Below are 23,693 nucleotides of genomic sequence, written 5' to 3' on the forward strand. Positions count from 1 at the left end.
CTCACTTTACAGCCTTTGCCTTATGACAGTTGTATTGGCGTAACTAATGGAGCAGGGAATGTTGTTGTCATGATGGAGATGAACAGTGCAGGAGTTTGTCATCTCATCTTCTAAGCCATATTGTGCTATTGTTTTTTGCTCTGGTAGCTGGGATTTCAGTCAGGATGTCAAAGAGAACAGGAGGCAGGGGARRAAGAAAAGAATTRARRAGATGAGGAAAAAGGCTTGTTTGATCAGTGATAGAATAAAAATGTTTACATGTCTGAAGTAGAGAAAAAGCTAAAAATGATCATTTCAAAGGATGTTTAAAAACAGTTCCTGGTCCTTTTGGTTGTATTTTATAATTCTTCTTAACCTGAATATCCAGAGATTCAGATTTTGAAAATTAGGCATAAAATCTTGTAATATCAGGCATTGAAATATTTTCAGGGTTTTGCATACAAATGCTAGCTTTGCATCAAAGCTCAGGCTCTGAATATGCATGCTGAGAAAGTGAATCCTTAAACCCTAAATACATGCTCATTTAAATGTATTTCAAAAAGTTGTTTCAGCTGCCAATTCAACTGAAAGTCAAAGAAATAAAATGACATTCTTTCCTTTCACTGTTACTTTGTTATTTGTTTCACCTGATTACTGTCAGGAATTCCAGGTGGGGATTTTTATCCTGGGTTCCCCCCCCTCCCCCCCACTGCATTATGTCTTTACACAGTCTTCCAAGTTTGCATATCATGCCTTCTGTCTCTTGAGTTATACCCATCTGTTCTTGTAGTTAGTTATAAAATTTATTGTCAAAGAAGGCTTTGCAGCATTGTGTCTGGTGTTCCTTTGAGATCTCACCACTGTCCTACCTAAATATTGGAAACAAATGGAATGGCATTTTGTTAAAACACTTCYATGTAGACCATTTTTGCACATGTTATTTGGCAGTGCCTATGCCTAATTTTTAGAGGTAAAATACTATAATGTTACAAAGGAATAGTTTTCACTCATTGAATTACTGTTTTTGTAATTTTTGGTTTATTTAAAAATTATGTGGATGTGTAAGATCAGCTCAGGTAGTCATTCACCACACCTGTGAATGCTGCATATGGCTTTGAAATCCCAATTTCCATCTCAGTGCTGTGTTCACAGAAGATGAGATTTCAAAATATTAAGTAGGCAACTTAGATTTCCCTGTGTTTTTTGAGAACAACATGTTCATTTCTTCTAGTTTACTTTTAAATGCTTCAAGCTTTGTGTTTGCTTTAAAACAAATCTATGTCTTTACAGCTGAACTGCTTGCTTATTTTTCAAAGCAAATTGTRGTTAAATGCTAGGTACAATTCAAGAATCTTTTTGTTGTTGTTCAGAGTGAAAATTAATCTTACATGAGTCAATCAGACTTTTTGGGTTTATTTTGTAGCATTTRTGGATTCTGAGAGAAATGGAAAGGTTGTAAGACAAAAATACTATTCACTTATCAAGACATTAACTAAACAAAATTAATTTGAGCTGATGTAATTTTTTTTGGGAATAATTCTTGGGCTTCTGATTTTGTTTTMATCATATTATAGTGAACTGTTTTCATCGTTTTCAATTGTTTTATCTTGTTTGTGTGAATTTGGAGTTTTAACTTGGTATTTTTAGAAAAAAAATCCTAGCTGATACAACTTATTAGTCAATAATCAGGTGGGGGAAGGAGATGCGGGAGATGATGGATTGCCTTTAGAGAAGTGACTATTTCAGCCTTGTCTCTGGAAAAAAATCTATCTGTGGTTGGTTGTTACCATTCTCAATCATCCTTGTTGGTTTATCAAACTCTATATATTATGTTTAATTCCTCTCCTAGGAAGCCTGAGTTGTGGATGTAAGCATTACCATGTAGGATGCACTTTCTTTTGTATGTACCATTAAATTCAGGAAATGTTTTGTGTTTGGAAAGTGATCATCAATGTTCTTTTCCCTACCTGACCTATTTTCAATATGATTTGCCAGTACATATTGGGTGGTAACTGACCTCATATGATGCAGAGAGTGTCGGTGATATTTCTGTATGAAGGAGCCATACTGTTTAGTCACAATACAACATTCAAGCAAATTGCAGCTCTCACTGCTGTCTAGGACACTGTTAAAATGAAAATACCCAACCTGAGTRTAGAAAATGAATGTGAATGCTTGCTCTTTACATCCTTGCTATTGTAATTCTGACCRTGGGCAAGATTTCCAGTAGTGCTTGGTTGACTTAGGATTGCAGATCTTATTGAGATTTCTAAAAACTCATTATTCACTCAAGATTTTTAAAGCTGTGGGGAAACTAATGTATAAATGTTGCAAATCAGAATGGGGAGCTGTAGTACAGCTTCCTGGTGTTTTATTGAATGTTCCATGAGAGACTTTTGAGACCACAATAATATTTTTATAATCTTGACCTATTGTAAAATGTTCTTTGTAATACAGAYATGACCAGGGTTTGATTGCATCATGTTTGCAGGTATATGCACTAAGTATAAATGTGTCGACATTCTTCTTCTATATTTATGACATAAATGCCAATGTTTTCTGTTTTCTTTTAAGGAAATGATCATCGACAAGGTTAATGGACAGGTTGTCCCTCGGTACTTGATATATGACATAATTAAGTTTAATGTGAGTACTTTCAATTTTATTGCTTATCATTAGTTATTGATTCTTACTTCAATTTTAATCTTATTTATATAAGTAAGAGCTTCGGAGTAAATTTAAACACCAAAAGGTGTTTTTTGCATCTCGATAAYAGGCAATCAGAATTAAGATTGAAAGCAGTCTTACAATTCATGTTGATTTATTTCCACTTGCTCAAGAAAAAAAATGGCCATTTGAAACAGTCTGCTAGACACTGTTGGAAAGTTTCCCATTTCTAGAGCATGTTTGAACTATTTAGGCAGTGAAATCAAGAGAGGATGGAGGAGTTAGCCTGTAAGTGGTGTATTTGTTACCAGAGCTTCACAGTACTTGTTAGGCTGCTCTGTCACCTCCTTCTCAAATTTCTATTTGAAACCAGGCAACTGGTCCTCTGCTAAGTCCTCAACAGCCAGGATGTCCTGGTGGCGCAGGCTGTAGGGAAAATGTGTAATAAGGAAATATATTGCAGAAGTTGTGGAAAAGGAGAACAGAGTCTAGGAGTTAGTGATCACAAGAAAGAGCTGTTAAACAGTACTGAAAATAAGAAACGTGTTTTCTATAAACTAGCTTTCAGCTGTGGTAAAGTTTTAAATATCACCAAAGGGCTCTTGCTGGGTGCTTTTCACAGATTTTTTTGTTGTTGTTGTTGTTGTTGTTGTTTTCTTCATAGTAGCTCATATGTTATCGTGTTTTGGATTTGCAAATCAGCGCAGAACAGTGCTGGTAACACAGGGAGGTATTTTATTATTRCTGAACAGTGCTTGCACAGCCTCAAGCCCTTTTCTGTTTCTCACCCTAGTGCACCAGCGAGTAGGCTTGGGGTGCACAAGGAGTTGGGAAGGGGGACACAGGCGGGACAGCTGACTCCAGCTGACCAGAGGGACATTCCATGTCATATGATGTCATGCTGCACATAAAAAGCTGGGGGAGGAAGGATGTTTGTTGTGGTGGTTTTTGTCTTCCCAAGTCACCATTATGTGTGATGGAATCCTGCTACCCTGGGGATGGCTGAACACTTGCCTGCCCATGGGAAGTGGTGAAGGAATTCCTTGTTTTGCTTTCTTTGTATGTGCAGCTTTTGCTTTTGCTTTGAAACTCTCTTTTCTCAAACCTTTAATTTTCTCATTTATACCCTTGTGATTCTCTCCTCCATGTTATTCTAGGGGGAGTAAGTGGCTGTGGAAGGCTGAGCACCTACTGTAGTTAAACCACAACAGTGGGTTAAATTTAGTCACAGTAGGCCATAGAGAAAACACTAGTATCTGTGAATGCTTCTAGAAAAACAAAATCACTGTTTCAGTGCTTCTAACAGGATGAAACCAATATTAGTAAACAACAGGGCATTTTAGTCTTTATAAACTACAGTTTTTATAAAACTACTTCCAATCTTAAGTAAGATACTACTCAGCTCAGTCACCCAGTGTAAGTGGGAATTGCAAGTGTAGGCATGGCACCAATCACCAGAAGTTACTTTGGTATTCTTGGAAGTGTAGTCATACTGTGACTTAGGACAGCTGCTTTTAAAAGTAGTAGTTTGTGGGAAWGATGTGTTAGATTAGGACTAGAAGCTTTTTATTAACACATTTTAATTCTGTATCTGGACGTCCTTTCTCTAACCTTTTCTGAAAAGTAGGTGCTAGTTTCCTGGATTCCTCCTACCAKTAAGACTTTTCCCTAAGCAAGAATTCCATTTAGTCTTATGAAAAATACAGTCTTCTATAACCACTCCTGAGTTCTCATTTTTTTCCTTTATGTTTTCTTACCTGTTGCTCCATTTGTGGTTCCATTTTCTCGCCTTGTGTGTGCTCTCCTTTAAAGTCTAGCCTGTCATTCACTGCTGTTAGGCTTCCTTATAGATGTACAGTAAGAAGCATACAGTCTCTCAGTTTGGGATGTGCATATACTAGCAAAAGAACACTTTTCAAAAGTCATATAATTATTTTGGTTAAACTTGTTTTTTGTGGTTGGAAGGGGAGAAAACCCTCATTTGTAGTGAAGTGCCCTGACTTAACATGACKAATCTCATTTGGAAAACAGGAAAAATGGTCAGTGGGTTTCCAGAGCATTGTCAGCATTTAGGAGAAGTCTGCTTTTGAGTAGTGCTTTAAAGCTCGTTTGGTTTTGTTTGTTTTTTTTTAAATACACTGAAAATGAGAGAGAGGAGCTAGTTACTATGTCATACTTTTTAAAAGTCAAGGACAAATGAAGATAATGTTATCAGTACAAGTACAAGCAGGGCTTTAACTGCAAGAAGTCATTAGCAAGGTCCCTACTACAAAGATTAAAAAGCTCAGCTGTTTTTAGGTTAATTTTAGAAGCTTAATTATAAAAATGGGCACCCAAAGATGTTTGGCTTGGCAAGAAAGGATCAACAGAATTTTATCACCAAGAGAGGTAAATACAATGTAACTTGTAAATAGCWAGAAAGAATAAGTTCCTATTTAAGTTGTGTTTGATTTTTTGTTCATTTTTTAGCAGATCTTCAAATAAAATAATTATACACAGCACTGGTTCTGTTCAAAACTAGAACATTCCTCCCCAGCTTTCAAACAAACAACCTCCCACTGAAAAAAACTCCCAAAACCAGGTTCTGGAATTTGGCATTGTTTGTTTTGATGTGGAAAGGAGTCTTGATGGTGAATGATGGAGTTACTGTACTCGCTGTCAGTCATGAGAGTTACAAGATTTTCAGCGTGTCCCCTGTCTGATCCTCCAGTGACTCAGCATCCTCTGCTCTTGGAGGTGCAACTTTGCAGCTGGGGAAATGCACATAAAAGCCCCACTATGAACACCTTTGCTCAGGCAAACCTCATGTTTTAGTTAGGTTTCATGAACTAAGATATTTTTAGCTGAGCTTATCCTCAAATACTTGACCTATTTTGCTAGCTAAGCATTGCAAAGTTTTTTGGCTTTGTCAGAATATTCATTCTGAAGAATTGCCCTYACAATGCAGAGAAAGTGACTGGGCRAGGACCTGAATCTTRSAGATTTYAATCSRCATTGTTATGAGTGAGGTTTCCTGTTACTTATCTTTTGATTTTGCTGTAGCATATCTGGAATAACCTATAGCAGCATTCTGGAAAGAACCAAAGGACACTAAGGGAATAGACTGATTGATATATGTAGTGTGTGTTTGGCTCTGGATGTCTATATAGGAAAAGTCTTAGGAGGAAGGAAGTATAAAAATTGAGTTTTAGTGATTGAAGAAACCTATACTGGAGTTCTTAAGCAGAACATGTCAATTATCTTGGCTGTCTCTTTCCATGATAAGTTTTGTGTTGAATTCTGATGCTTATCATGTATAGCTGCTGCAAAAGCCTGTCTTCAGGGATGCTGATGGAATCCTTTGACTATTTCTTGTAGTTACTGTTTCTGTGACATCTAGTTTCTAGAAGCTTGTAACACATCTCATTTTGTTGCAAGACATGTTTGTGTCAAGAAAAACAAATGATTCTTCAGGAGAGTAAAAAAAAAAAAATTGTAATTTTCTTCAGTCTGAAGCACGACATTGATTGTTATTAATAGGAATTCAAAATATGACATTGCTGTCTCACTGCTTTCATCTCACCTGCTAAAATCAAATTCATMGAAAGGAAGCTGTGTCCTAGTGAACTAAGCCTCCCTTTTGACCTTTGTGAGCTCCACACACAAGAAATCTAGATTTTTCATATTCCTCTGAATAGAAAAGGCTAATAGCACCCAACATTCCTTAYGGTGTTTAGTCTTAATGAGTACACAGCTAAATGCCTGCAGTGCATATTGCTTTTCAGCTTCTTGATGTGTGTCTATATGTAGTTTAGTTTATTGTTATAGTAGCTGTAGCTGTATAGCTACAATTTCTAATTTSGTGGATAGTTTGGATAATACAGTAGAAAATTCTAAAGTAAAAGAGGAAGCTGACAGTAGAATAGTTAATATATAATAAATAGCCCCAGAAGTAAATGCAGGTAAATCCAAACCTCTTTTCATCTGAARCAAAAGTCCACAGAAGAATGTGTTTTCATTCTCCAGTCATCTTGGAGTTGGCTCTTCCTGAAAAACCTTGTTTTGTAAAGCTTTTTCTTAGATAATATTCAGTAGCTATTTGTAGATGGACACTAAACTTAAGCAACTGTTTTTTCCCTTGGTTAAGTAATAAAAACTAACACTGGCATGATATAAGATCTAATTAATGCGTYCTTAGCAAAGATGCTGCAAATGAGTACTACTTTCCTTTTCCTTTCTAACCCTGGCCTTTAAATTTTTAAACTCAAGCCAAGTTTTTGTGAGACCAGATTGCAATGRTAAGAATAGACTGAATGCTTGAAAAAGAATAATTATTTAAATGCTTAGAAAGGCGATAGAATTTTGTTTAAATTTCCTAATACTCTGTGCATTGAATTAAGTCGCGATCAAGATTTCTTTGGTTGTCATTACGCATAGCAATGCTGTTGCTATCAGATAAAATTTGTCATGGTAAACAGATRTGCTGGTTGTAAATCCTGCCCACAGCCAATGTGCTCATTGAATTAATGCATGAAAACTGTTTGTTTTAAATCCCCGTAAAATATTACCATGTCTGACTTTTCTGTTACAAATCTCATTTTAAAGCAATGTAAGGCTCACAGTCCATGCTGTCTCTCACTTATTAGCCGATTAACTTTATCTTAAAGTTGTACTGTGGAAGTTTTGAGGGCACAGTTTACAGATGGAAGTGYTTAATTGCATCTCTTCTGTTTACAAATGGCACCTGGCTGCCAGTCACCCTTCTGCTCTTAATTTTAATTCTGAGGCTCTTTTTCAAATACTATCACCTGAAAATACAGATTTAAAATGCTTTTGTTAACTGATAGTACTCTGGAAAGTGAGGATGCTATGGGCATGTTTGCTCTGGCACACTTTTGAATATTTCATTTTTGAAGATTTATCTAAYAAACATCCAAATGCTTGTCCTGGTGCTCCTACTATGCGTTGCGCTCTCAATATCTGGATATATCACCACATTCCTTTAATGGCTAAGGGCTGTCAGGTAAATGAAATACAGAGCATCCACTYAGTTGTATCTTGCTTTGCTTTCTCCTGTCACTCTGGGAGAAGTGCATTAAGTTTGCTTTCTCTTCCTCCTCTGGTTTTTATGGTGCTGTTTACTGAGAGCAAGGGCAGCCTGGCCAGGTAATGCATTCCAGTATCCTGAAATTCTGAAAGGGCAGCATTACAGTATTGGAAGAACAACAAATGGCGGCTCATAGGATGGAGAACCAACACAGTAAGGGACAGATACTGCCAAAAGCTTTTGGGTCTGTGGAGCAGGATTGTAATTAGTTGCCATTTCAAAGTTTTTCTTGCCTTCTTCCCATTCCCCACTGATCATCGTTTATCCGTCAATTAAAACCTGATTTGTATTTCCAAGCAGCACAGTTTGAAAATCATTTTTTCTTGTCGATAAACTTTCAGACAGCTAATTTGTGTTTTCTTCGCTGTTGCTTCTTGTGTTTCAGKAAAGTGCACAGCAACTGAAAAGTAGCATTTCTCTTCATTTTTGCATCACTTTTTAAAAAAGGTCTCCTTTGCTATGATGAATGAAAAAAGTAAATTATTGTTGAAGAGTGATAATTAGTAAATGCTGACCAAGGRTGTCTTTGCTATTTTCATACTCTTATTTTTTTATTTAACAAGTTGCTTGTTGTTGGGGAGCATTCTCTGGTGTTGTAATTAGTTTGAAAAAYTTGAAGCTCGACTGTTTTACTTGCTGGTTAGATTGTGTGAAAAAAACATTGATTTTTTTCTTTCCCTTACATCTCTGACTTTGATCCTCCTTTTCCCTGTCCTGGGGGCAGTCTGAATCACAGTGAATGWGGTCTGTTTTCCACATTTTCCAAAACAAAGAATGCTTAATAGAGTATTATATAAAAGCAAAAGGAAGTTAATTAAATTCTGTTGYGTCCTGTTTTATTCCCAAAATATAAGTGTTCTTATACCTCAACATAAAGCATGTCTCACCAGAAACTTTYTGAATGCAGATTATCACTAGCATAATTGTCAGAGGAAGAAGCACAAAGTGGTTTTTCCTGGGAGAGAGATACAGGATAATTTGTTCTCCARAAGTAGCTTTAGAAGTTGCCATGATGCTAAATTCTTTATATTTTTCATATCTTTGTGTCTGTGGGTTCTACTCTTACTTGCCTACCCTAATGTGATACTTATTCAGCAAACTATGAAACTTGCTATAAAATTACCAAGTCACACCTGAAAATTTAAGTTGGATTATAAATTAAAATAACTGAGGTATTTCAAACCTTAAATACAGTTTGGAGAATGAAGTCCACAACCAAACTTTTTGTTCTTAAAAGGATTCCTTAAAGAGTTTTTTTTWATGTCTTTGTTAAATGATTTTCTGCCTCTTGTGATTTTAGCCTTTAAAAACACTCACTTTTTAGCTGCAGYATCTTTTTATCTTCTTGTTACGCTACAGAAACTTATAATTAGAAAGAAAAAAATTGTCTCCTCAGCTCACAGTTTATGACAGTCATTCCCATAAGAACTGCCAAGTGGACTTAAATGCAACTTCTGTCTCAAACAAGTATTCAAATCTCTCAAAAAAGTGGCAGTAATCACAGCTGAAGTGGAAGGTGTGAAAAACTTTACCATGGAACAGGTTTTTCAGTTGCATTATCATGTCCAGTTTTCTTAGTACTGACAATGACATCTAAAACAAGGCTTTTCTTGTCCAGTATATTTCAAAACAAAAATCTATAGGCACAATAGAGTATTGTGGAAACATCATATGGAAGCAGTGAGAGTGTGTTCAAATGTTGTAATATCTTATTTCCCTAAATTGGTTTTAATTACTTCTTCTCTACAATTAATCTAGCCACAGTATTTAATTTTTTCAGCTTTCTCCTTGTCGCATCTCATCTTTTTCCTGTTTATAGGGGAAAATAACTAAAGAAAAAGAAATTGTCAAAGTTAATCAGAAGGATCTACCAAATACAATAACTATATATATTTGGGATACTTTTTATGAAGGTTGAAATCAGGACCTCACTAATATTTTCTTTTCCACACCTAATTGGGAAGTAATTGGGATTATTCAGTCTGGAAAAGAAAAGGCTTAGGGAGATGTTATTGCAGCCTCCCAGTACCTGAAGGGAGCCTACCAGAGATCTGGAGAGGGACATATCACAAGGGGTCTGTAGTGATAGAACAGTGGGGAATGGCTTTAAACTGAAAGTGGGCAGGTTCTGATGAGATAGTAGGAARAAATTCTTCACTGTGAGCTTGGTGAGGCACTGGAGCAGGTTGCCCAGAGAAGATGCGGATGCCCCATCCCTGGAAGTGCTCAAGGCCAGGTTGGATGGGGCTTTGAGTAACCTGGTCTARTGAAAAATGTACCTGTCCRTGGCAGGGGGTTGGAACTGGAGGATCTCAAAYGTCCCTTCCAWMCCAAACCATTCTATGATTCTGATATGTTTGAATAGCCTGACTGACTGTTATGGCATAGGAGAGAATGTGAAGGCCATATTTTMATCCTTTTTAGAATATTTCTCTTACTTAAAATAAATATGAAGAAAAATACCACTTTTCTTTTGAAATGATTATTACATTTACCAATATTTCTTACTCATGAGCTAACCCTGTACACAATGAGCTAGATATCTAAAAGCAGGTTGTGTTCTGAAATCATGGATGTTTACAAGTCTTCAGGTGTTACAAGCTGATACTTAATTTTTAGTTCTGTTGTGGTTTAGGAAATGTAGGTGGTTCCTTTTCTAAGACAGTCGTGAATAAGTGCTGATAGCTACTATTCTTTTTTTCCCCTCATTTCTAGTTTTTACAAGACTTCATATTAACTCAACTAGACAGTCTTATTTTAAATACTGCAAAGTGATTTATATTCTAAAAACATCAGTGCCACAATCTTTTCAAGTATGAAATGCGTTGAATAATGTTTTCAAGATGAAGGAATTTTCCCACGGTTCTTTAATTCACTGGAGTGATAATTCTTTATCATAAAGACAGCCATGTGAAAATCCAGCAATAGCTATTCCTATGAAGAGTCATTGTGAATGGCTGATAGAAAGAAAGAGACTGTGAGGAGTGTAGAAGTAGAAAAGGAAAATATTGACTGGACCACCTTGTATCTGTTGCAATTAAGGTAAGAATGCCTCCATACTACGTGCAACACAAGCACTAGGAAAAATAATTGGAAAAAATTAAATACAAAATCCTGTGTTTGACTTTGAAGATAGCCTAAATTCAGTGTAAAATAAATTATTAAAACTTACATTCCCATATGCAATCTTTTTGTGTGTAAATATCCCATGGTGATAATGACACATCTATTTTATAATTAGGGTTTATTAGAACTATGACTTTTACTTCTGTAATTGAAGTGGGAAGTTCATTTACTCAGATTACCTGAGGGGAGGCAGCCAGTCTAGACAGAACAGGATTCCTTTTTTTTTTTTAATCACTTATGTCCCAGTAAAATCCCCTTATTGAGTTCTGTTTTTGAGGGCTCAGAAGGATTTCTAGGATTTCTAAATGAAGTCACTGTACATGCAATCAATGAATTGGATTGAGTTGTCTGCTCTCTGAAAATAGCAGCTACTAAGCTTTCAGTACCTAACTGGAGCTTTGTTGTCAAAAGAGAGGGCTTAGGTGTTCATCCATGCTGGATTCTGTTTCCATAATTCTGCCTCTTTATTGCTCAGTGTTGGTGATGAGGGTCATAATTCAGTCACTTCAACTGATCATAAGTGTTCTACTTTGTGTATGTTACCTTTACACAGGTTATGTGAATTTATCATCCACTTGCAGTTACTGAGTTTTATGGCTTTTATTTTGAGTTTGTTTAAAATTTTGAGCAATCCAAGAAGAGTAAGGAAGGGTGCAATGTTTGTAGTGCAATCTACTTTTTCTGTTTTGATCATATCTGTTTAGTTACAGTTTTGACAGTCCTGCTGTTTTGTTCCAGTTATGTTTGCTAATAAAAAAACCCTATGGAGCTATATTTGTATAGATATATGTTAGACCTTGGTGTTATCCATTGGCTGCCAACTTCTTTCCTTTATACATTTTTGAATTTATTTTCAGTGGTTATTTTTTAGGGAAATACGAGTAATTKAATATATGTCTCAAGCAATCTTTTTAATAGGTCTGATTCTTCAAACCATTTTTGTTGTGTGTTAAGTCAGAGTGATACTCCACTGTACAAAATGACAACATAAAAATAGTAATTATGTTCCTGCAGCACACTGTATGGTTACAGTTGAAACAGTACCTCATTGTGTGTACTCATGTGCTGTACCTCATTGATGATGAGATAAATTTTAGGAAATTTATCTTTTCAAACGGCTGAATTACTTGCACTTGTCTTATATATTTTGAATATTTGAGTGGTGAAAGTTAGAAAGCTCCCAAAAGTTTAAAMTGTATTTTTAGATTGTATTGCTTGTCATGCCTTTAGCCTTTTAGAAATTAAAAAGTTAAGGGTCAAAATTCTRTGAAATTTTTCATTTCTCTAAYGCTTTACTTTTAATCCTGCTTTAAGAAAATAGGAAATGAGAAAAATGTTTTAGGTGTTTGAATGTAGTAATAATCTTGTTTGAGAACTCAAATAGCACCTTTAAGTTGTTTTTCTATAAAGCTATGAATATAAAAAAAGCAGCATCTTTAAAAACATGGTCAGAAGAAATATGTGCCAGATCATTAATATAAAATGCAAAATATTACACTGCATGGTCTTTAGAAGTTGAGAGAGCTAATAATGGGCTTTCACTGGAAATGCAGATGTCAGCTGTGGGTGTCTTGAATTGTCAATAATAACATTAAACACAGGGTAGAATATCAGGCTGAGCTTATTCTTTATTCTTCTCTCAAAATCATTAAAGCTAAGACAGTTGTGACATATGTTCTGCTCTGGCTCGGTAAGTGAAGACGTGCATGGGACGTATATTTGTGTGTGTGTGCTGAATTATTCATATCTCAGGTACTGCTCAGGGGAAGCAAATGGAGCATGCTTTGCTGGTGGATCATCTTCAGCCATATCTAATGAAGGAAAAGAATAAATATTTAAATATTTATCCCAGACCATGCTGGTTATCAGTTGTGTGCAGAGGCCCAGGCATTATTTTTCTTTTTACTAGAGTTGCATTAGGGAACAAAAGAGATAGATAAATATCAAAATCCAAGATAAAGTACTTTTATGGAATTTAGTGCCTGTATAGCATGATGTCTTCATTGCATCAATCTAGGTACTTTCCATGTAAGGCTTATGCAATTTGCTGAGCTGTGGTCCTGTAATCTTAGAGACACAGTGGACAGGAAACAAACCTGCAGGGTGATCTTCAGGATCTACCTGATGGTAGATCTTCAGGAATACCTTTTTCCTTGTGGAGAGCGAGGCAGGATGTACAACACAAATGTTATCCTCTTATCCCTRTCTCAATGATTCCTGCCATCTTTCTGTATGTAATGACGTGGGATTTGAGTTACACTCACCAGATGTAGCGTGAGCTTGTGACTTCAACACTGAGGTCTCTATGAACTGGGTGGAGGGCAGGAGCACAGCTTGATACTTGTCCAGATTCAGTCTCTTGGCATCCATTTGCAATATTGTTAGAGGGACTGTGCTTTTGTTGGRTGGTTTCTTTTGATGGTGGCATTTTTTAATTTTCTTGGGTTTTTCCTTTTTTTTTTAATCTCCTTTCAGCAAATAATCTGCTTTCCCCCAATGGGTATTAAATGAGCTGCAGACCCTGATTTTTGGTGTTTTAAAACATGTATTTCTTTTTGTGGTTCTTACATGACTCGTTACGTATGATTTCTGTTGAGAAGTTTATTTGAAATAACCTGAGTTTAAATTTAGAAATTTTGAGTCCTGGGTGGGCTTCCAAGTTCAGTAGAAATTTCATCTTACGTTTTGAAGTTGTGTGGAGGATTGTGTTTAACATCAAAACTGTATTTTGCAAGCCCACTCCATGCTGTGACCTTGGTGTAATGCACAGGGTTTAAACAGGTGAAGAAAACTCATCTGCTCGAGGAAGAGGTGTTGATTCAACAGATGACTCTTCTCTTAAGGCTTGTCTAAATGATATTTTGCTTTAGGATACATTTTATTTACAGTGAAAGGGAAGTGTCACTTTCTAGCATAGGTAGAAGATACATGCTACTTGTTAATTTGGTTTTACCCTTTGCTGACACACTTATTTTTGGTTAAAAATCCCTAGAACAGGAATTATCATGTAATGTACATCAGTAACTAGAAGCAATATTGACCTTCATCCTTCTAGGACAAGTAAAAAGTGACAGACTAAAATAAAATCTCAAACATCTGAATGCTTAAAGTAATTAAACATTGCTTAAAAACATACTATTACTTAATGCCTGAGTTTAGATTGTACATGCATCAATGTCTTGGCTTTTGACAACTTTTAAATGTGTGCTTTATACACTAAATAGTATCTTCCTGTTTTTATCAGGGTCTCTGAATTATATATTGSAGCCTACATTATCCTCCTACTTATTTGCTAAAAGCTAGAATTTTATCACTTCAAGATTTTGGATATGTCTGGGATAAATGTGTTGTATATTAGCACAACTTTTTGTAATTATGGGAAATGTCTAATAACAAAGAAAAAGCCTCCAATATTGCTTTTATTCATTTAAATTTATATATTAAATTTAATGGAATGCTAATTTTCTTAATGTCCTGGGCTTTTGTGAGAATTAAATACTCTTGGACTTCATAGTTTACTAGTCTGATGAAGAAGTATCATTGTCTGTATTTTCCTGTCTCATATAATCTTATGTCAACCTAGCTTTGACCTTTATGTGATGGAGCCTAGTTGTAACATACCCTTTTGCTTAACAAGCTTTAAAATAGAAATATATGATTGGCAGAACTGCAGGAAATAATTAGTTCCAAGTAGATGAGAAGAGTGAAAGGAATATTTAAAGRAAAAGAAAGTGATTCAGCTGGTTTATGGTGCATATGAAGTTGCCTCAGCTTTTAATTTAACAGTTAAGTGATGGAAATAAATTTAAATCACAAAAACATTTTTGAATGTGTCATTGTAAAAAAAAAAGCTTTATAAATTACTGCTTATTGGAGGCTCAAATGTATGAAGTGTTAATTAGTTAATTTGCTCTTAGACCTACTAATAAAATGTGGCTGAATGGTAAAGGTACTGTAGGCAAGAGAGCAYGTGCACTATGTCTTGCTGAAATGTACCTAAAGAATTATGGCATTCTCTGAAGTAATAAAAAAATATAGGTACACATTTTCCAGGGATGACTTCTTCAATCAGTTCTTCAATCAGCTGTTACTGGGTTTGAGATGTGTTTTCTGTGCTTTAATTAGATGTACAAAGCATGACAAATTCAGTCATTGCRTAGATGAATACTCAAGTATGCTATACATTGGGGGGAAAGAAAGTAAGAAGGAAAGAAAGAAGGAAGCAAATATTGTTTTTCCAGCATTTTGTCTGTGACAGTTCAAAATCTGTAGATTTTGCAGCTGTACTTTGTGATAAATTAATAGAGTGGACAACTCTCCTGCCCCTTGGATTTTTCCCCGTTCTAATTTYCCATTCATTTGAACAGCCCTTTACTAATTACACCTTTATGTTGGAAAGGAAGACAACACTGAAAGCAAAGTATGAGCCAGCTAAGCTATTTTCTTCATGAGCATGGATCAGTGAACAGAGATTAGGAGACATGTCATCCATGGAATCTGTCACAGGTTTTGTACAAGACATGCTTCCCCCCAGAGTGATGGTGGCTGTGCTGCCTGTTCTTGTATAGRCTGAAGCAGAGTCCTGAAAGAAAGTGGTTGTGAATTACATGTGATGTGAGAACAATGCATAATTCTTAAAGCTGTTGCCTTTATGAACAACTGAGGGKTTTTGATAGAGGTCTAGTGGGATCTAATGCTAGCAAAGAAATATAGGGAGCAGGARATGCCAAAGGTTTTGGTGAAAGCCAATATGAGTTTGGAAAGAATTGATTAAATTCATGTTGCTCTAAATTTTCTCTGTTTTTCTCCTAATTGAGATAATTGCTCAGCTGCTACTTACTCTCTTACCTTTGTATGCCTCATCAGAATGTCATTTTGCCATTTATTTTCTTGGCATTCTTTCCAGTTGAGCAGATCCTCTCTGATGCATGTTGGAGCAGTGCTTTTTTTCCTTCTAGCTGCATTTAATACAGGAAATGCCTGGTTGCTGGTTTTCCTGTTCAGCTATACTGCTGCCATTGATGATTTAAGCCCCGTAGCTTCCCAGTTTCTTTCGCTCATTGCTTTCAATTTTTGAAGAATTCTGGCTTGCAAGCCAAGGCTTTGTGAGCTTATTCCCTGTAGGCCATGAAAGGAATGGGTTTTGAAAATTGTTTTCTTGTGTGAATGGGGTGGCAAAATGAGGGATGATCTCATGTGAATACCTTTCAGTGCTGGATCAGGCTTGTAACAGTGCAAATCTATGAGTTTGGTGTYTTACTGTGGAAATGGCACCTCTGATTGAAATGAGCTTTAGAATTTATTAGTTGACAGTTGCTTGTTTTGTTCTAGTGATATCCATAGCGTGTTTTCCTTACTATCTAATGCACAAAATATAATAAACTCCATTACAAGCCGTTACTAATCTGACAAATGCGCATTTTGAACGCTCATACTGATCTGGTGCAATGCACCAAATGTATAAAGAGCAATGTAAAGCTGCTGTTTTATTTCAGATCTTGAAAGGTCAGGGTATGCTGCTGAGGCTTAGCACAGGACTTTTACTGCCTTTTTGTGACTGAGCCATCAAATATCTTGCAGGTTTTTGTAGCCGTTGTTTATTGGCACATTTTCCTACTGCACCTATTTTTCTCTTTTCTATGACAGAAAAATGAACATTAATTAATGTTTCTTTCAAGGCATCAATATACTGCACTCAGAGCAAGGAGTTCACTTAAATGTATAAATCTCATTGTTACTTTGCCATTGAATGTATTGTGAATAAAAAGAGCTAAATGACTTCAGAGGAAAGCTATRTGGAGAAGCATGTAGCTGCCATATAAAAGCTATAATTAGGGAATATTTAAATTGTTTTACTTAACTTTGAAAGTATTTAATTCATGTATGCTTGAATGCATATGACAGGTTTCTAGCTTTCTGTGAACTTTGATTTGATTAGACCACTTATAACCTGAGGTAAATGCTTGAAAACCGCGCATTTGTGAAAAATTTAGTGATTCGATAATACTTTTACATATCTCTAGGATTCTAAATACTGTGTCAGAAAAACTTTGATCAAATAATTTGTTGTTTGATTTTAATACTGAGTTTTGTAACTTGGCAGGGACAGCCTGTTGGAGACTGCGATTTTAATGTTCGACTTGCATGTATAGAGAAAGAGATTATATTCCCACGACATGAAAAGATGAAAAGTGGTCTTATTGACAAAGCACAGGAACCTTTCAGTGTTCGAAACAAACCATTTTTCGACATCTACACTTCCAGAAAGGTAAGCTTGATTTCAGTTGTTTTATGTTGTGATGCTGGAGGCAGCAAAACAGTGGTAGGTATAGATTTTCCCTCCATTTTTTGTCTCTTCCAATGAGTTACTCTGCCAACCAAGTGTTCAGCAGTGGTTGTGGGGTGATTGGCAACCTGGGATATTCTGAAAAGTGGGATTATTTTTGTTTTTGTTTAATTACTTATCTCACACTTATAGAAAACAGTTTTTGAAGATATCAGTAAATCTGAAGTACCAGGTCACACTTTAGGGACATTGCAATCTACGTTTGAGATAATCGTATTTCAAATGCAGTTCAGTCAACTGTTTTTCACCCTAATGTGTTACTACCACCTTAAAAACATCTTTGAGATAAGAATATTTATGCACTTTCAGTTTATTGGGATATTTGGGTTTGGTGTGGCTTCTTTGGTGTCTTTTTTCCTGGGTTTTTGTGGTTTTTTTTGGTTTTTTGGTTTTTGTTTTTTTTTTTTTTTTTTTTTGGTTGATTGGTATGWGGTAGCTGTTTTAAGTAGCAATCACGACCGACTCTGAAACCTTCTACATTTTGGAGTTTAGGTTATGCATTTTTCTTTTTGTACCATGTACATTATAGGGTTTTTTTATCCTCATTAAAATCACTCTTACCTAGTGAARTATGTTCTTTGTAGTACTCTTAAAGCAGAAAGCTTCTTTAGTGGCTTTAAATCTGATCGTTGTTTTCAATAAGTAAGAAGTTTTATGTCAATATTTGAGAATTGTGTGCCCTATGGTAACTGTAACGAGTTTTACCTATCAGTACGAGTGTTGATGTGGAGTTTTATCTAAGGCAATACTGGCAAACRCTAAAGAGAAATAATTATTGGTTCAAAATAGATTTTAAATCTATATCTGCTCAAAAGAATAGTGTTCATWAAAATGCATTCTCGAAAGATCAATAAATGCACTAAGAATTATTGTTCCTCTTACTTACCTCAAAATACCTTTTTCATTTCATTACTTCTGTGAACTTGATGAGTTTGATTCCTGTAACACTTCCTTAGGGTAATGAAAAAGGGATTTCATTTTCATATTCATCATAACTTTGTAAATTTTTCATTATATATGGTCAAAATAAACTGTTGTTTTGTAGCATTGCCCTATTCTGAAAGCAGACTATTTAAAATTAGTATTGTTTTGTCCAAAGGAYCTTTATCCTATTTTTATTCAGTCATCTCTGCAGCTATAGCAACAAACGTAGTGATGAATACCTCATCACTACAGCTGAAAAAGCAWGCAGACTTTCTCTTGCATCAATGATGAATGTCTTGAGACGGTTTGCCAACTCTGTGTACTCTCTGTACCTTCCCAAGGTCTGCAGGAAGGCAAGGAATTCCTTCTATCCTCTAACTATATTCATATCCATCAATCCCTCTCCAGAGRTAGGTGCCGCTGAATGGATGCTAAAGGAGCACAAGTGGGACCTGCTTAGATAGATCTTTTCCTTATGTTTAATTAGGCATTTTTCTTGGATTTTCTTTKCCAAGAGTTGTATCCTTTTATCTTTAGGAAAGATCTTACAAGATCCTTCCTTTCTGACTAGAACGAGTGGCTTAATTGCTGGCTGGGGTTAAGCCATGACAAAGATTAACAACCTGAGTGGTCTCAGAAAAGCTGTGGGTTTTTTYGAGCCTGTGACTTCTCAAGTCACCCTCCAGGGCTTGTTGTTTTCAAAGAGTAATGGGGGTAGCAGTCTTTGGCCACAAATAAGATGGATCTCTGATTGCCACCAGCATGTTCAAGGCTGAAAAAGTGGAATACCCATCCCTGGTCAGAGTGGGTTTCATCAAAATTTTTGGAGCGCATTTTGGAGTTGTTGTTTTTTGTTTTTTTGGGTTTTTTTTTGGTTTTTTTTTAAAGTGTAGTTACAAAACCCCATTACATTTTGTTTTGTAATGGGGTTTTACTTAGGGCCAAGAAAATGATCAAGTGTATTTCATCACATCTTATTTTTGCAAAGCTTCAATTTTTGAAACCTTCTCAGGATGCAATTTGAATTTCACAAAAGGGAATATGGTAGACTTCTCTCTTCACAGCCTCCTTCCATCATTCCTTTCTGTGATCTAAGACATCCCATTGCATTCTTTTTATTAACAATAATGTATCGTTAAATGTGTGTTAGATTGTGTGGACTGTAGGAAGATTACTCAAAAGGCCAGGAGTGCTATATTTAATCCCAAAAAAGTGGCTAAAACTTTTAATTATATCAGAAAAAATGAGTGTTTTCCATGTAGACTTAGCTATTTTCAGTGAAAAAGTGGAAGTAATTACTTGAAAAGTAAATGTTGTGCTGTGTTATATAATAAATCCAATAATGAAATTGTTCAATGAGTTATGGATTTGGAACTTTAATACCAGAGTTAGGTTCTGACTAACTTTCTTCTAATCTGGAAATCAATTTACTGGGAAATGAAATGCACTTTTAAAGTGCAATTATGAAGTATGGCAGCATTTATAGCTCTGTCTTGAGATTTGGTTTTGAATTTTGGAAATAAGGGCTGTGTCTTTATCATGTTGCCTTCAGTGTTGTTTTAAGATGTTTGGATGGACTTTGTTTTTTGTAAGACTGAGTTTTRGAGGTAAGACAAAGAAAAGAAAGGGACAATCACTGGGGAGGAGCTTGTGTATTCTCAGAGTCTCTAAAAATGTTGCCTTGTTGAACTCTGATATTGATGGAGAAAGCAGTATCACTAAATTTTTTTYCCTCTGTAATCAGTTAAACACAGATTACTTTTTCAGTGTTAGCTGGGAACACATGTATTCTATGAGAGAATTTTCCTTGTAATAACTTCCAGGCTCTCTCAGACATTCTTGAGCAAAATTGAATTTTTGGTGTTTGTCATTACACTTATGTCATTGGTTGCTCTTGTTGCATAGGTTGCTTTCTTTGCATTTATTAGTTTGTATCAGAACTCAAGGAGATGACATGGTGAAATCTGCGAGTCCTCCCTCCCATTGTGTAAGGAAAGCAGCAGTCAGTGGAAGAAGCTGAATTTTAGGTTAATGCTTTAAATGCTGCATACTCTTAGCCTTTGAACCTTAGCCTTTTATTTCTGTGAATATATTTTAGGCTTTTCAACAAGACATTATTTTCATTATATCAAACAGGAAGTACAGGTTYGTATAAATAATTAAATTCTTGTAAATGGTCCAACTCTTGGCTTTTCTTGCCTAAACCAACTCAACAGTTCTCTTTCAAGGCTTTTTTTGGGTGGACAGTCTCAGTCTGGATGTCATCACTAAAACCCATTGTCTAATGAAAATGCTGTCTAGCAGGAGTAGGGAAAAAGTTCCTTTCTGTGCAGTCTGTGGTCCCATAGAGAATTGTGCCCATCACTCTCAATGGAACAATAGGGCTAAAGGTTAAACAATGATACAGGTCAAGTGAACAACCTTTTTCAAATGTTAGCACGCTGTATGTCAATGACTTGTCAGTTCTTAGACTATTATCTGGTTTTAAAATGACAGCTTGTCCTAGAGGGATTAGAAAAAAAGGTGAGTAATCTCTGCTAGAAGATTAAATGGTCTAGGATTTTCTTTAAAGTTTTCAGTCAAATATGTGAACTGACAGGTGACTTACTCTGTTCTCCTGGTTAATTTGACATTTGGATTTTTATTTTTACTTTTTAAAACTGCTTTTGTTGTAGTTGGGAGAGGTGGAATGTTTAGAGTTTATACCAATAAAGGTATAGCTCCTATTGAGATGTTTTGCTTTGGAAAATTAAGTGGCTGTGGACCTCTGATGGTGCAGGAGATTGTGTAAGTGCACACCTTGCTGATGTTGATGTATTTGCAGGCAGCTGAAGCAGTGTAAGCTAGTGTTTGCATGTCCTGAAAGAATGAAACCTGATGAAGGGCAGAATAGGCAGATATTGCTCATCCATGTCTGCCAAGAGAGCTGTTAACCAAAACTGACTGAAAATGACAAAGCCCTGTCTTGTATCTCCAAGTTGCCTGCAGACAACATGTGGAGAAGTCATGGGACAGAAGACAAAAGAATTGCATAGCAACAATGGCAGAAGCAGAAGTGTCAAATAATCTGTCTATTTATTGAAGATCTTGAATTCTGCATCTCAGTGGAGAGGGAATGTTACCATCTGGAAGTTTTTTAATGCCAAAAAGACTTGTTTTCTCAGTTGTTTTTTTTTGTTTGTTTTGATTTTCTATGCCTTAAGGAGTAGCTTAATCGGTTCACCTTTCAATCCTGCATTTCCTGACCTAGGCTTGGCAGCCATTCTTCGATGTCTGACCTACATCATATTCCTCACTCCATCTGTTACATTCCAGGGTTTTGGCYATTTATTGTCTCATCACCTTTTAATTGTCTTCTAACCCATCTCCCTTCTACTGTTTCTGTTTGCTTTAATTTCTTTGTTTATTATATTTCTTCCTCACTTGTCCTTTTTCAYCTCCCCAAGAACAGAAAGTCTAATGGTGTAAAAGCAGTATTGCCTTTTTCTACCCTTAGATGCTTTTGTGCTGGTGTTATCTTCACTTAAATCTTCTTTTTGGCATGCTTTTCTTCCTGTAAACGCAAATAATCATTGACCTGAAGAACCTAGTAAACCAAGAGTGAATTAGAAGCTGGAAAGATGTTACCTTATGCTTATTCTAGAATTTGAAATCTCCACTTGGCAGCTGTCTTATGCTGGATCAGCATGTGGTACTTCAGCCTGATTGTTCAAAATTATTTTACCATATGAATTGTAAAGGTAAGTACAGCCAATCAGCCCAAGTGGGAGCTTTGTAAATTGTAAGATAAAATAGGTGACTAAACTGCAATTCTTGAGCTGAATGTGAGTTACTGCCACTTGAAATTCAGTGCTTTAACTGGAGTTATTTTATGTAGCCAGCTGCAGCACTGCAATGATGTGAATACTGTTCGGTAAACATAATTTCTGTCAGTGGGAGGTTGAGGGTAGCAGAGGCTTTGAAGGCCAGTGCTGCTGGGGTGTCTAGCTGCTTCTGAGTGTTCCTTTGCTTTCTGTGGGACAGAGAGGCAGCAGTGACTTGCTTAGATTTGAGTTACACCAAAGGGTTTTCCCTTGTGCTAGGGAAAACACTGACTCAGCTGTGCCTAACTTCAGAGCCTCCTTGCTTTGCTGGAGTCACTTAAGGAGACCCATTCATGAACAAGAATCTGTGTTCATTTCCTAGAGTAAACAAAAGCGGATTAGGCTACTTGCTTTTGATTATTATTATTTGTGATGTTGAAGGTCAAGTATAATATTTCAGCACAGTAGAATTTTGGTTAGGGAAAGAAATAAGTTTTTGTCTTTTGCTTTAAGAAATTATTCACACATTAGTTACATTTCACGTTTTTCACAAAGTGATCTGCTGAAGTTAAAACAAACAGTCTTGAATATTTCCATGAAGAATTATTTTCATAACTTGTGGACCTTGTTAGATACTGCTAGTGGTACAAATTAAATTAATGTAGAATAATTCAGATGTGGAATATGTAATTAAATTCTGACTTGTCAAGGTGTAGTGTGAGAAGGAAAGCAATGAAACTGGTGGAAACATAAAGGCATATGGATGAAGTGTTCTACTTAGTGCACATTGTGAGTTTAAACATTTAGCTTTTAACATTTTAACATTAGATTTGAACATTCTAACATTTTTGTGAATTATTTCTTCTGTATTTTTTGCAGTGGGTGTATATATATATACCTTTTTAACAAGGATAAGTATTTTTAATGGTGATTTCTTCTTTCAGTTTTATGGTGTATTACCAAACCAGGGAAATGTAAATCTGTTTGGACCTAATTACCAGTTGGTATGCCAGTTTGGGCAATTGAATTGTATATTTGATATCTTCTGAATTAGTTAGAAGACTCAGCTGTGGTGACTAAGTGGGTCACTCCACTCATTAATTGAGGGGCAACTGTTTAATATTGTCCATTGTGCCACTTCACAGCCTGTCACTTTGCAAGCTGCCTTCTGGCAATGCAGCTCCACAGGGAAGCCATCAGCGTTCTCGTATTGGAATGATGTTCAAGAGACATGGGCTTAATTTGGATAAAATGAATAAAAGCACAAAGGAAACGGTGAAGATGGGGGTGAAATTTAAAGCAATTTATTATGATGCAAGATTGTAGGACATTGCTGTTAGCTGTTTCTTTTCTTCTGATGTGCCCAATTTTGAGAAAAAAAAAACCCCAAACCAGCCCTTGTACAAAATTTATCTTTAAAATCAAGAAATAATAAAATCTTAGCATTTTACTGTTATGACTTTACAGTTTTAATTTCAACTTTGTAGTAAATAAAGCCCTCAAGTGCCATTGCATAGCAGAAGAATCAGTTTGTTTTTTAATATCCAGAATATAATGTTTTATCTTAATTTTCATATTAAAATCACTGCTTTGGGCCCAGTACAAAATATTAGCCCAGTTTGAATCAGGCATTGCAACAGTAAATGTATGAAAACTTTATATTCTTGTATATCAGTTTTATGACTACTTGAACTATTGTATATACAATTTTGTCTTTGTTGACAAGTCTTATTAGAAAAGCTTAATAGAACAAAATTCTCAA

The 23,693-nt window shown here is 35.8% G+C and overlaps 1 protein-coding gene across 1 annotated transcript in view; it reads left to right on the plus strand.

The window, feature by feature from the left end:
- RNGTT (RNA guanylyltransferase and 5'-phosphatase) overlaps positions 1-23,693 on the plus strand; it is a 168,717-nt gene that overhangs the window by 45,211 nt on the left and 99,813 nt on the right. The window contains exons 10-11 of the mRNA XM_057382214.1: positions 2,554-2,625; positions 16,962-17,126. Of these exons, the coding sequence (XP_057238197.1) occupies positions 2,554-2,625; positions 16,962-17,126 (237 nt within the window). The remainder of the gene's footprint in view (positions 1-2,553; positions 2,626-16,961; positions 17,127-23,693) is intronic.

This window comes from Malurus melanocephalus, unplaced genomic scaffold, assembly GCF_030028575.1.
Source record: "Malurus melanocephalus ecotype Western Australia unplaced genomic scaffold, MMel_1.1 scaffold_555, whole genome shotgun sequence".
Lineage (NCBI taxonomy): Eukaryota > Metazoa > Chordata > Aves > Passeriformes > Maluridae > Malurus > Malurus melanocephalus.